This window comes from Ricinus communis, chromosome 2 (genome assembly GCF_019578655.1).
Source record: "Ricinus communis isolate WT05 ecotype wild-type chromosome 2, ASM1957865v1, whole genome shotgun sequence".
Lineage (NCBI taxonomy): Eukaryota > Viridiplantae > Streptophyta > Magnoliopsida > Malpighiales > Euphorbiaceae > Ricinus > Ricinus communis.
Window position 1 is genome coordinate 3,406,839 of NC_063257.1, and position 15,372 is coordinate 3,422,210.

The 15,372-nt window shown below is 33.1% G+C and overlaps 2 protein-coding genes across 3 annotated transcripts; both read right to left on the minus strand.

Annotated features, from left to right (window-relative positions):
- Window positions 1-6,193: 6,193 nt before the first annotated feature.
- LOC8288577 (ethylene-responsive transcription factor ERF011) lies at window positions 6,194-7,474 on the minus strand. Its single transcript, XM_015717291.3, has one exon. It carries the CDS (start codon window positions 7,126-7,128, stop codon window positions 6,640-6,642), a length of 489 nt encoding a protein of 162 aa, XP_015572777.1. The 5' UTR covers window positions 7,129-7,474; the 3' UTR covers window positions 6,194-6,639.
- Window positions 7,475-11,417: 3,943 nt separating this feature from the next.
- LOC8288576 lies at window positions 11,418-14,140 on the minus strand. 2 transcript variants are annotated; one of them, XM_002510135.4, is made up of 2 exons: window positions 12,540-14,140; window positions 11,418-12,155 (listed from the first exon to the last, which is right to left on the minus strand). In XM_002510135.4, the coding sequence occupies exon 1, from the start codon at window positions 13,986-13,988 to the stop codon at window positions 12,747-12,749; it is 1,242 nt and encodes a 413-aa protein (XP_002510181.1). In that variant the 5' UTR covers window positions 13,989-14,140; the 3' UTR covers window positions 11,418-12,155; window positions 12,540-12,746. The 2 variants fall into 2 exon arrangements, with proteins under 2 accessions (XP_002510181.1, XP_048227124.1); XM_048371167.1 differs by having other exon boundaries at window positions 11,418-12,365.
- Window positions 14,141-15,372: the final 1,232 nt, after the last annotated feature.

Consider the following 15,372-nt stretch of genomic DNA (forward strand, 5'->3'; position numbering starts at 1 on the left):
ATCACTAGGTGAGAAAAATGTCATGTCGTGTAAGGGAAAGTGGGTGCAAATGGTGCAGGGAAAAGGATTTTATTTTTGAGACTAAATGGATGACAGTCCAAGCACAATTAATTGAATTGATGGCACTGAAAGATCCTCACTGTACAAACTTTTTTACTTTATATTCTCTCTTTCTTCTTTTTTTTTTTTTTATTTTCTTGATTTTTTAACTTTGTGTAGTGGTGCATGTTTGCACAAACTCGAAGAGTTAAATTTTGACTCCCCTCTTTTAAATATATATGGAAAAGTCTACTTGCAATCTTTTTGTCATCTGCCTTTTCTTTTATATAAGATTATAGAGCTCCCAAATAACCTTTTCATCAAGTGTGTGAAAACTATTCCCCAATCACATACGACCAAAGTGCTTAACGACCCACTTCGATTCATGTTGTTTTGATCAATGAATCTGTTTTAGATACTATTAGGGTTGCATTTTCAGTTTCCCGCCAAAGAAACACATATCAAGAAGAATGAGCTGACGCCAACTTTCTTGCTTCTCTTTAATTTCGATACTTTTCTTTTTCCTTTTGTTTAGAACTAGAGTGAGTCCAAAAACTTTTCTTTCACATTCCACCACAACGTGAAATGGGTTTCTTCTTTTCGTGATATTATTTTGAGAAAACAAAGTTAATTTAAATGTGTACTAGAGGCCATTTATATGAATAGACTAGCAATTTTTTTCCATATATGTCCAAACCTTATTCAACAGCTAATGATGATAACAAAATAAAGCAACACCCACAAATCAAATAAGTTCAAAATTCTGGATTGGATTTAGAGTTTGGATTTTGTGGATTAGTCAGTGAAAGAACTGCTGAAATGATGTATTAATTAATCAACATTATCATCATGATTTCCTTGAATATAAACTACAGCATATATAATATTCAAAATCCCAGGCTGATTGGAGGGGAAAACACTATGAAAAATTCAGAATCCTTTAGTAAATTGCAAGCAAGTTGACAAAAAATTGCTGTAAAAAGAAAAAAGGGGAGTTGCATTCCTATAAAAATGTGCCACCAAATTGTGCATATTTCGGGAATCACATAATATCACTTTTTAATAATCTCAAATTGTGATGCTTCAATAACGGTTCGAGCTTCTTGATACACATTGAGTTTTTTGGACTTGAATTTTGACCTTATTTTGAATCAAAGAATAAAAGTAGAAAATTAGAAAAGAAAAAAGTGAGACAGAAAAGACTTTGACCCTTTTATCAAATGATCACCATAAAAAAAAAAAAAGAAAAAAAAAACATATCTTAATAGGAGATGAATGTCAATCCTCTCCCCATTTGGTGTCCATGAAGAATGGATTTTGTCATGTTAATTTAAATATTTCCGATGGTGCCTTCGTGATGTTAATTTAAATATTTTCGATGGTGCCTTAAAATTTTATAAATTTTACATCTTATGTGTTGTAAAAGTACGGAGAAATCAGTTAATGAATGATATAGTTCGTAGTTTTACATATAAAATTTAGAAAACTATGTAGCTTGAAACTCTTTTCCATTACCACAAATATTAGAAATTTATCACATTTATATAATAGATATATGTAAAGAAATGATTATAATTTTTGTTATGTGAACTGTCTCTAATAAAATTAAAAAAGAAATTAAAAGCATAACTGTAATTTCATATGTTTTTTTAAGCAAACTTATGAAAACTGTATGTATTGATTAATCCATATATCAAAACTAATTAGTATCAAATGAGGAAAAATATCATTTATATTATACCTAAAACTAAGTTAACACATAAATCATAGATTGAGCCGAATATTGAAGAAAAGATATATAATGGTCTCCATTTAATTTCAAATTAATCTCTGCAACTAAGTGCGCTATAATTTTATTTGCATAAGTTACAAACCCCACTTCTCGAATGTCATCTTATTGTTACACATAAAATATTTTTAATGTATGTTTGCGAGCTATAAGCACATGTTATAAACAAGCAATCAATTCTCTTTTCCAAAGTGTTCCCTTGTATTTATTTCTCTTGTTTTTATTTTTAAATTTAGGATCTAAAAGTTAGAAGGAAAAAAAAAAAACAATTGAAGTGAGTTTTTTGGTTTTGGGAAGAGAAGTCTTGGATTTAAATACACTAAGACTAGATGTATTCTAAGAAGTGGAGTATACCCTCAAATGTAATGCATTGGCCATTGATATAAATTTTAAAGAAAAAGCAAAAGCAGACTTGGTGTTTAGACTTGCTGACTTTGGGCTTTTGCTTGTGGTTGTGTGGGCTTTCAGTCAACAAGCTCTACGACTCCTGCGTTCTTTAATGGATTGGACTGTCAATTTTCCGCGCATTATTGTCTCAGCACTCTGCTCTATGCACTTGCACATGCTCTTTTAGAAGGCACTTTGTGAGGTTGTCGCATATTCTTTTGATCTTCTATTGCTTAAGCTGTGAAATCATGGTCATGGCGTTTCATTTCAACACAAAAAGGGCCTCGATGGCTATTCTCTTAATCATCAGTAAATGGAAGACACTTGTTAAAGTGATTAATACCAGAAAACGACAGCCTCATGGCAATCCAAGTCTCCAGCTAAAAGGAAAAGAGACCCAATTTTGCCTGATACATATCCGATTTTTTCCTTTTCTTTCTTGGGGTCTTCTTGTCTTGTTTTAAGAAATTTATGAGTGTAACACAATTATATCTCTGCTTGTGATCACCTGGCATGGGGCAACCATATGATGTTGATATTTATGTTATGTTACTGTCATCAGCATTAATCAGGAATGATGAACCATTGTAAAAAGGGTTGCTTTAACCCTAGATTGAATTCAAAAGGTAAAGACTAGAATGCCTCTTCTTCTACCTGCAGGTGACATGAAAAGCAATTGTGCATAATTAAATATTTTAGTGTGAACCCGCACGCTTTCATGGTGTGCAATTGCTACTTTTGCGACATTTATGTATATACATGTAGGATACAATAATGATTGCCTTAGCAAAGAAAAACATAGGCTAAATCATTGTAATTTGCTTTTAGCTTTGTCTTTCGAATGTATTTTTCCATGTAAGTCTTAAATTGTTGACTCAAGAGTGCTACTGTTAAGACTAAGTTGCAGCCCAGATCATAAAATATAATTGTGTGTCCAAAGGATTAGTCAGAGTAGCGGATAATTACTCCTTATCTATGATACTGATGCTTAATTCTCATTGTTAAATAGACATGAAAGGTGTGGTGGTATGCTATTGAAATTTCAACAATATTGATCTAACTGGCATGAGAACTAAAATAGAAAACGTGACACGATAAGATATAATATGAAAATACAAAATTTTAAAAAAAAAATTAGAGAAAGAAATGCTAAAGAAAGTTTGTATTATATATATTTTTTTTAAATATCAATATTAGTAATGTAATATCAAAATTTTATTAAAACAAAAGAGATCTATAAATTAAAATGCTAGACACTAATAAATTTTAAAAGAAATTTGGTGTCTAAAATATATCTGACAGAAAGATGCAGTGAATTTTAAAATTTTCATACAATCTAGACACTAATAAATCAATTTTTTTTTTAAAAAAAAAACATCACCTCATAAAATATAATGATAATGGAATGTAAGAAAAAGAAAAAGGGTTGGATAGTTTAAGCCGCAAAATATAGTATGTGGGTGTTTCCTTAAAGATGACCCTTGGAATATTTGGAGAATAACTTAAATTACGCACTTGAAATATATGAATGAGATATGAAGTTTTTGTAGGTGGAGATGCACCAGCTACCTTCTGCTTTTGTCTGAGATTCCATTGCTGTGGAATTTGGGTGGATGGAGTTACCGTCCTTATTCGTTGGCTTTGTACCAGGCTGACAACCTGGTTATTTTTTTGTGGGCTTTATCATCAAATCTTTTCTTTTCCTTTTGAAGAGAAGAGATGCCTTGGCCGTCAAATGATCTTATCTGAATAGAATGGGAAAAATGAAACACAGTCCGTTAAAATTCGCAGCATCTTTTTATGGAAAATAAATTCCAGTTCTTTTATGTCCTTACTAGAAGTTATGTTTGCCTACGACCTTAATTATACAGTACGAGTAAGAGAATATACATGTGATGGAGTCTGAATTTTAGTTGGGAAGGGGGTCTAAGTAGAATTTCATAATGATACTGAGAGAAATTATTTAGGGTTCAAGCAAAAAATATGAAGAATTTACAAATTAAAAAAAAAATGAACAATTTAGTGGCTATAGAAAAGAAAATATTAAAACATAGACATTACAGGTTAAAATAATAAGAAATTATAGGATAAAATGTAAAACATTTGAAGATTAAAAGGTTTAAATTTAAAACCAAAAAATTTAAGCTAGGAAGGGAGATGGATTTATATATTAAAAGGTAAAATAAAGAAAAAGGAATAAGAATATTAATAATTATTGTATATTATTCAGTGTAATTAAATTATTGAAGTTTAGAAAAGAGAACAACCTGATAATTGATATTGGATTATTGAAGTAGAACAAGTCTTATCTTTTTCTCTTTTATATGTGTGATTTACAATAAAGATTGGAAGATTTAAAAACAAATAGAAAAGGAGAGTATGATATTTTATGTGAATGATGGTGTACACATGGCAATAGAATACACCTTGGAGAAGTAAGTGGCTAAACATGTTTGAATAAGAGATATTTGGACCATCTGACCACAAACTTCGGGGGGGCGATTCATGTCTATAATCATCATTAATGAAAACTTTTCTTAAATAAGACATCACAAAATCTGAATAAGATGAGCTTAATTGTCCAATCATGCTAGAGTAAAAATATCACGGTCAAGTCTCCAAAAGGCCCTTCTTCCACGTTGCCTGGTTGGCCACTCAAAACTTCATGATCCTTGGATGGAAAAAAAAATATTTAAATCAAATCAATTTCAACTTCTCCATATGCTTGACATAAGTTTAGGAAAATAAATTAATTTCGGAAGTGATTTTGAGATGGGTATTTTATTTGCAACCGACCAAAATTATTAAACTTACAAATAATAAGAATAATGAAGGCATCACCACTACTACTACTCTACTAAATTATATTAACTAAGGACCAATCATGCATGAGATCATTGCTTAAGTAGCCCTAGTTTTCTGCAAAGAAAAGCAATTTCATTGGAGAACAGTTAAGCAGCCACAGATTTTGTTGCACAGAACATATCTACAAGCAACACTCCAAACATAAACAACTCCCTTCACCACAAAAAATTAAAAAAAGAACACTCAGACAAGAAGTTGCATAAAATGGTCCCCATACAGATCATAAGTAAAGCTGAAACTCCCTTTAACTATATAAATAATTGTTTTTCTTTTTGATAAGTTAACTATATATGAATATTTGACAGCAATACTAATTGACTTATAATTTCATTAAAATTACATTACTTGTATCAATTTCTTTTTCTTTTATTTTCTCATATTTTGGAAAAACATGATAGGCCATATTTCAGTAATTTTATTTACTAAAATATTTGAAATTAACTGTTACGATTGGATATTAAATTTTCAAAAATGAACAAGTAGTTATAAAACAATAACACCTCAACTCAGAATTACTTTTAATCTGAAAAGTTTCTTTTATGTAAGCTTGAACGGTCTGAAATTCATTTTCTTTGTCCAATTCCATTAATGAGAATATTTAACCGGTTATTCCAAAATTGTAGACAACCAAAGGCAAGTGAATACTGATGTCCTAATTAGCCCTAGATAGAGTCGGCTTAATTAACAAACATTTAACGAATCAGAAAAAAAAAGTTTAAAAAACCCACTCACCGCCCACCTTTCATCGCCCATTAACTTCCACCGAACGGCCTTTCGTAAGCTTTCCACCTTCTCATGAGGGTGACAACCTCCCTGATTGAGGACCACTTCTGCCATCTCTCTCGCATATATTTCATTTCATTTGTGTTTTGTGGTGTCCACAGGCATGTCACAAGTTGCCACTTCTCGGTGCCCAACTCCAACTGATCATCTCTTCCTTATCTTCTTATCTACTTCGTTTTTTCTTTGTGCAAAGCTTATATATGTATGCATATAAAAAAGACAGATCCATGTAAAGCGTAGGCCATAGTTGCTTGTTTCATCATATTAATTCCTTTTTAAGTTAAATTCCATGGCCATAATTTTCATCTTCTTCCTCTTCCTCCCTCTCCATTATCAACTAATTTTCCAAGTCATATTATTGGAACCCAACTTCAAGAAAATCAAGGACATACATAGCAACATGTTACCGCTACTAAAAGACAAAACACAGAATCAAATTTAACTTGATAGGTTAACTAACTAAACTAAAACTTAACTATTTGGCATCCTTTTATCTAACTACTTTTTAATGTTACAAACTGACCAGATGAGATAAAGTAAGAAGAGCCAATTTCTTCACTCTCTTCTTATGAAGCAGAATCCTTCTCATCAATCTATTTCTTATAATATCCTCTTTTTCATTTGCGTGTCTGACGAACTTTTCTGAGGCATGCACATAGAGAAGGAGGTGGCTATTATAACCCAAGAAAAAAGATTAAAGAAACCAAAGCCAAAAATTTAAAATGATTACATAAGAGTCATAATTAATTAATTAATTAATCAAGAGATCATATCTTCTACTCATCATCAGAATTTTCAGGGTTTGGATACTGATTCAAGTCAGGTTTCTCGGAAGAAACTAGTTTCTTTTCTGACGAGTGGTGATGATGGAGATTTGTGGTTTGTTGAAGGGCATCGACTTGGGCTCCAACTTCAGTAGCTTTCTTGCGTATAGAAGCAGCAGACATATCACCCAGACCGTCTTCCTGGTATATCAAATCAGGAAAATTAAGCCTAGCAGAAGGACCTCTAAGGTAGAAAACTGCGGTGTCATAAGCACGAGCAGCAGCTATAGGGGTTGAATAAGAACCAAGCCAAATTCTCGAACGCTTGTTGGGTTCTCTAATCTCAGCAACCCACTTCCCCCACTTTCTCATCCTTATTCCTCTATAAGGCTTGTCTTGTTGCTGTTGCCTTTGTTTACGCTTCTCAGTAGCAGTAGTAGCAGTAGTAGTTGGAGAGGTTGAGCTCGAGCTTGAACAATACTCTCCTGACGATTCCTCCATGATTTCTTGAAGAGTTCAATTCATAAATTAATAATAATAATAAAGATAAAAAAGGACTACTTAGTATAATAAAAGAGGAGAGAGATTCTGTGGGTGGTGGTGGTGATGTTTGAAGCTTAGAGAGCTAAAACGGTTGCCTTAGACGCTATGGTTTGCTTATATATATCACAAAAAGAGAGGGAGATGGAAAGAAAGAAACAAAGAAAAGAAAGAGGAGGTAGGACATAAGAGCTTCCTACTTGGCTGCTAGTCTGTCGTCTGGGCACGGCCGCCACGTTGATCTTCCTTTAAGATAAATCCAATTTTGGCCGACACACACCATCGATCATTTCTATCTTTCTTTTCTCTCTCTCTCTCTCTCTATCTATATATATATATATATATATATATATATATATATACATACATCTTTCTCGCTGCGTACATATATAACATGGACATAGAGCTAAGTATTTACTTATTTATTTATTATGTGGCCAGGCACCCCAACGAAAATGTAAGTTTTCTATATGTTCTTGATCAATGTTTCAATTTTATTATCAATCATTTGCTATCATTGATGAACTGCTAAGCGTGTGAAGTTAGAGGGTTTAATGAAATAGTTATTATTTTTTAGCCTTGTGATTTATATTTTATCTTTTATCTGATGGGGATGAACGTGATTATTTAGTAAAAATAAAATTGGAATAGATTCTTCGTTGAATAATATTTTATCTTCAAATAGTGAAGAATAAATGGCATCTAAGTATAATCTTATCAAATAGGTGGTCTCCTTCTGATAGTTCGTACATATTGTGGCACTAAAAGACAGTTCAAAAAAGAAAAAAAAAAATGTCTTGCTAAAGACTGACATATATCTAATTTTCTATTGTGATAATAGAAAAAACAATTAAAACTTGAGACTTGGTAGTGTAAACATGAGGATGTAATTTCAATAGCTTTCGCCCGGGGAGTCCAAAAGGGCGTTTTGGAGTTGAAAAATGAAAGGAAAAAGAGAAACGAGGAAGGGAAATCCACGTAGCGGCTTGTGGGCAAGGGACTGCCGATGTGGATGGTTACGCCTCTAGCACGCAAAAACACCCATGTGTTGGCGTCTTTGGCTTTTCCATTTCCTTTGTCTATAGCTAAAATAATTTAGTAATGAATTTTGTTTGGATGATAATGATGATTTTCCTTAATTTTTCTTTTATCTTCCTACTTTTTTATAAGTTAATGCCAATTTTGACATGATTTAATAGTTACATACACAATTAAACATGTGTGCGCGTGCATATTAATAATTAATAAGTAAATTAGTATCAATAGTTGATTTTTTCTTTTCAGAATTTGGAATAGATAAAGAAACAAATTCGAGTTTCATTTCATCCTCTATTAATCTTATATAAGAATATAGCAGTAATTAGTTATTTTATCATTTAATTGAAGCCTATAATAAAAACGCAATGCAGATTAAATGCGTGGGTTTCGAAAGGGCAGAGAAAAATTATTGTTTTTATTATTGGTAATAAGTTGATGATGTGTGTAGGTCAAGACTAGCGCCCCCTATTCATGATGAGTTTGGATTGTGAACAAATGGATGTTACAGAGGCAGCAGCGAGTGAGTCTGAGTCGGAGTCGGTGGTATATGGACGTATTGGGGCGTGAGAGCGACTTACCATAGAGACGTCATCACCATCTGCAAATTTACACGACGAATGAAGTTTTTAATGTTCAAATTTCTCCATTGTTTCCTTATTCAATTATCCACCATCATCATCGAGTTTCTTTTACACTTCTTTTATTGTTAGTGCATTAATCATGGTCTAAATCTTGATGATTTGTATGGTGTATAATGGTTAGGCGATAAATATCATAAAGCTTTTTATTATTAATAAGTCTATAGTAAAACTTTATTAAAGGATGAACACTAAGTCTAATATAAAACTCACCGACCTAGTTGACAAAATATTGAGGGTGAAATCAGCCGCTTTAGACCTTATTTATACTTGTATAATTATAATTTATAATGGAACCACCTACTTTTTCACTCTTTCCGGCCTCAACTACAATTAGAATTTGGAAGGGGAATCCTTTTTAATAATTTAACATTCATTTCTGAGCAAAATAAAATTGCATTAATAATATTCAGTTTAAAAAATTGAAAGTTTATTGGAAATAATGATGGTAGCTTTCAAATTTTATTTCTGAGCAAAATAAAAGAATTATGGGTCAGATAACATTTGCAAAATCCCTCTACATTAGAAATATCATTTGCTTCACATTATCCGTTTGTTTAAATACTTGTGCATGTTTTGATTGACAATTCTAACACGGCGTTAATAACAAACCGCCTAACATGTTGCTTGTAAGACTTTGAAAATGTAGAATTAAATTTTAATGTGGAAGAAGGAGGGAGGTGGCCTAATTTTTGGGCCAACTAAACTAGGAGATTCAGTCGGCACAACCTATATCCCATTACATTTTGCACATGTAAAAGTACGCCCTCCGGATGATTTCCCGAAAAGGGTGGAAAATGAATCTCTGCAAAATAGAGAGATGATGGTCACCCAGCGATGCAAGCAACTATAGGAATAGGATCAAAAAGGCCTGCATGCTCCCCTTGCACCATTCTGTCTGCTCCTTCGCGCCATTGGACGGTCACTAGGGCAAGTTCAACGAACCACTCCATGTCTCCTAGAAAAAGGCTTAACCACTTAATGCTCTTAAATTCTACTGCCCTGGAGACTGATAAGGACCTAAGTTGTACAAAGGTCATGAACTTAATACAAAAATCATCGATCTTTATTTATTACATCTTTACTGTAAGAAGAGAGATACATATCAAATAATCTTACAATTTTAAAATTATATATATTATTAGTTTAAAATTCACATTACTCTTTAATTATTCAAGTATAAATCGCTTCATATACATATTACTTACAAGTGGTTGTTTGCTTTGTAAAAGAATTGAATGGAAATAGGAACTATAATGTCTGCAGGTAATTTCCTATTTTTGATGTTTGTCTTTTTCAAAATCACTTTGAATTTCTCCATCACTCATTCCCTCGTGCCGCTTAGAGAATGAATTTTTTATTACCATAAGTAAAAATGATTAAATAAGTAAAATAATAATTTATCATTTATACTAAGATTATTTTATTTATTTATTGTATTAATAATGATAACAAATTAAACATTTATCTTTTTTTATTGTATTCTCAAACATGAAAGAAAGCTAGGACATTTGCCGACTAAACGAAAAGGTATCCTATTCCAAAAGTACACTTTAATTTCTTCTTACAAAACATAAGTACCATAAAACTTCAGAGATTAATTTGAAGAAAAGAATATTACCTTAATTCAAAAGATCAATAAGTTATTTCAGTTGGTCAAAATATTGATATTTCCTCGCAACATGCGTAATAAAGTTCATCAATCCTGTTGGATTCAAATTCTTCATGTTCTCCAGAACCAGAACTTCGGATGGTAAATGAGAAATACAGCAACCGCCATTTTTACATTGTTATTAATATGGAAAATAATACAAGGGACCACAAACTGCGACATTCAGTACACACAACAATTAAGGTATGCTCTAACTGAACTGAAAACTACAGCACAGGACAAACTTTGTATGCAATCTTTAAAGGCACTCATGGAGCATTTTTAAAAATTAATAATTGATCTGAAAGCATTTAAAATTCATTCAATATAGCAGGTTTGAGCCCCATCGATCCGAATCAAGTAATCTAATAAAAAAAAACAAATTAATTCACTTTTCCTTCTCTGCCAAAGGGGAACAATTAGACTCCTATCTCTTAGGAGCTACTGGCCCTAAACGCTTGAAATGATTCCAAAATCATCTTAAGCTCTTGATGGCTTAATACAATACCAAAATTGGAAGTCCATTTCAACTATTACTGGAATTGCTATAAAATGAAAAGGGAAAAGAAACCATCGTCCACTCTGACATTATAAACTTGATGGTGCAAGAAAGATAAACATTATATGATGGGAAGTTATGAAGTACCTGAACATTCATGATACTAGCTAGCACTTCTCTTTCCCAGGCCTCCACTTGCTGTGATCTCATCAAGGATGACAAGTCAATTGCATTTGCAATTTTTACCATCATTAGGAAGTTATCCATGAAGACTTTGGCAGCATACAGTGAAAGTTATGAAACAAATTTAACCAACTCAACAGATATATAATCATAGTGGTTTTGAAGTAGAATAATCAGTAAGAGGATATGTAAAAAGCACAGTAATTACATAAATCATAAATTCTCTTTTAAGAAAATAAAATGAAGGGAAACTAATTGTGATCTCAAAATTTATTATAGCCAAAGTTTGCTAAATTAAATAATCTCATCATCCATATTTCAGCTTTTACCTTATTTATGTACCAGTAAACTACTAACAAGTTTTTAAGGCATATAGTCATGCTTACATAATAATTCATTAAACCACATTCTGATGAACTTTTCCCTCCCCATAAGGCAAAAGTTCAGCATATCCTTCACAAGAGAAGATGAGCCTTCATTCATAAATTCATTCTGTCGCTAAGCAATATCTGGTCAAACATGTTTTCACTCACAATCAAATTCCATGATCCTTTTCTTCTGTTCAAACCTCAGCTCTGAGAAAGCCAGTTCAGCTTTGTTGAAAGCAATAAGAGACAATCATGTCGTTTCTTGCATAGTCATCCTTCTTTTAGGTTTCCTTTTTTATTACAGGCAAACCCATATCTAGAAAGAGGGTACATGCCACATTTAACCATATATCATCCCTCCTTAATGGTATATTACTATGGCTGCATTTCTCATGATAAAATCATGTTAGATATTACATCCCCTTTCATTATGGAGGCTTGGCCATGCTCTAGCTGTATGACCTAAAAACAGATCAGCAATAGTTCATCCAGAAACCAATGTGCCATTTTAGCCTTTCCATTCCCTATCCTGTCAAATGTCCAAACAAGGGGAATTTATACCAATTCTTCAATTTCACTTCTTCCCTTCTTCAGGCTTCAAGAATAACCAACTGAGCATTGTCGCAAAATATTCTAGTTATTTATCCATATTACCACGGCCTAACCACAGGTAGCCAGAATGTCTAATTTAGTTTTCAAGTAATTAAGAATAAACTAATTATGCTAATATGTATACTGGTAACTATATGACTAAGTTAAGAAAGAATACATCAGAAAGGTTGCTGAAATTAACATTTTGCTTGAAATGCCGCAATATAAGCCTGAAGCAAACAAAAAGACAACTGAGTTCACTGTTATGATTATTGTTCAGTAGACTAGCTATGTGATTAAAATCCTGTACCACTTGTCAACTCTATATCAAGTATCAACATTAACTAAAAAACTAATAAGAAAGGAACATAAAAAGAAAGTGCTAAAAAACACATACACATTACCGTTTTGCAAAATTGAACGGCAATAGAACCAACCTTCAATGTACAAATGACGAATGGAGTTTAATCAAGAAGGAAGTATGATTTGGACCTGAATGCAGTCAACCAAGATTATAATTTTGCTCACACATTTCATGACTTTCTTTTAACAGCCATTCTACTGCTACTACTACCAGATCCACAAAACAATGAAATGTTTCGACTGTTATACTAGATAAAAAAGTAGTCGTCTTCCTCTTCAATTCCCTCATCCTCGCTATCCGACAAGAAATAATCCTCTTTTTCCTCTTCTCCTTCAGAAAACACTGAAACCCTCGCACTATCCCACTCAGAACTAACTCCAGCAAGTTCCTCAATCACACCATCCATGTCACCCTCTACAACACCACCGATTTCCCCATCAAAATGCGTAATAGAAAAGAACCCATCTTTTCCATCAAAATTCTCGCTTTCAATCCTACTCTTCAACACCAAATCGTTCTCAGTAACCTCCCCATTCTCAACCCCAATCCAAGGCACCCACAAATCCGCATGTCTCCCTAATGCTCTATCTCTATCACCAACCACCACAGTCCCCAAATTAGCCTCTCTAGCCCTCCTCAAAATATCTGAAAAGTCGGAATCATCCGATATCAAAAACAACCAATCAACCCCTCTACTCATTGAATGCTCAATTTGCCTTTTCAAAGCCCAATCAGCTGCTTGTGGTTTATCCTGTACAGTCTTCACATAAACGCCAGCCCTCTTCAATTCTTGTGCTAACCCATACCCAACTTTTGGAGTTAACAATTTTTTTGCTTCCTCATTGTACTTGTGATTCCCAGAAATAAACCTTTCTTTAAAACGTTGCCGTTTTTTCCCTTTCAATGACCTCATTCTATTCAGTTTCTTTTGCCTCTCACGCTCGTGTAACTGCTTAAAATGTTTCTTTAACTCCATATTAGTCTTACACTTACGGCCGCATACTCCGCAAATGTAGGGATCTGTTTGGTTGACAAGTCCTTTTCTTTCGAGAATATCTAACTGTTTCCTTTCCCTCCGTTCTTGTAACACCCAATTCGGGAGGTGAATAAAAGCGTGGCGATTAGCATAAGCAGACATTTCGATAATTTCACCGAATTTCTGAGCAAGGTTTTTGAGTGCTAAAGCAGCCAGATAGGGAGGGCCACGAGGAGGCTTGTTATCAAGGTCCCATAAGACAACGACTTTGCTTTTTTTGGAAGTGTAGACTCCTTGTCTGTTAGGAACCATGTCGATTTCGGATGTTGAAGCGGACGACGCGTTGATGACAAGGCATCGATTAGGGAGTGAGGGTTTGCAAGTAAGAGAAAGCTTCTTGCTGCTGCTGTTCCGAAACTGGTGTGAGAAATGGAGAATAGGATAGTGGAGATGAAATCGAGGTTTAAGTAAAGGAGAATAGGTGTTTAGTGGATTGCTGCAGAGTGGAGGCATTGCTCAACTCAATGCAATCTGAGCAGATATAGCTTTTCCGCATTTGATGTTTGCCTATCGATTTGGGTGCTGCTGCTTAACTCTGTGCTTGAGAATTGAGATATTTCGGATAAGAAGAAGAGGGCAATAAGCAATGAGGATCTTAAGGAAATTGGGCTTTGGCCCATTATATCTTCACGTTAAAAAAAATATGGGCTTGCGAGCATGTCCGTTTCCATTCTTTCTTTTATTTCTTACTTACAGCTTTCTTAAATAAATTACATTTTATGAATAAAAATTCAAAAACAATTCACAACTGCTTCTCCACTTCCTAAACATAATCCGAAATTTTTATTAAGAAAAAAAGAAAAAGAAAATCTCTGATTAGATTAGTGAATACATACATACATACAGGTACCAAATTGTTCATCCCCTGATCAGCTAAATGCAGACAGAAATATATAACAGACACCATATGCCTCGAAGCCCATGACGCAATTTCTAACGTGTGATGAGATGTGAATGTTTTGTTTGTTATCGTTAGTTAGAGAGACACATGCATACTACATTATCCTCTTCAACTTAGGCAAACTTTTAAACCAATCATTCGTTTCCTTCATTATCTTGTCTGCAATAGGCAGTGACAATATGAGCTCTTATTTACATGGTTTTGCCTCCTAATTAGTTAGAATAATAATAATAATAAATAGTAACTCTAATTATAAAACCGCCTTTTTTTTCCTTATATATTTTTCAGTTGATTATCACCATCTATTGTTCCTTTTTTGCTGCATATCTTTTCATTACTACTTTATCTTCTTCTTTTCTTTTTACAAAATCCCTTTTTGCCATTCCCATAACTGTTGTGATCTTTTTCAGGTCAACTGCTAAGTCATGGTTTATCAGTATAAATTATGACTATTACCTTCACAATTATGGTAATACTTTTCCTAATCCAACTACTACCAAACAGGTACTAATAGACATATGGGTTGCTTTTATCATGTGTTTTAAATTAATAATGGAGGGTTGAATCATAACTAATTAAGTATTGCACTTTATATATATAGAGAGAGGGAGAATAATTTAAGTATTTCCACTTTGGTTTGCTCTTCCTGATCAATTTAACAATATAATTTGGAGATGGGATTGGTAGTAGAAGCACCACTACAACTGACAGTGAGTCAGTGACCATAAATAAATTTGAAACGGGTAGTCTGGCATCCAAAGATAATGTAAACATATCCGATAAATAAACATCTCTTCCCTTTCCATGCTTTTACTTGTATTTTGAAAATATAATTCTTTAAGAATTCGTACACAGATAAGAGCCCTATATTGATCGTGTCTTCCTTTAAAATGGAGAAAATATTCCAATTTTCCTACTTTCTTTGTTTTTCCTTTA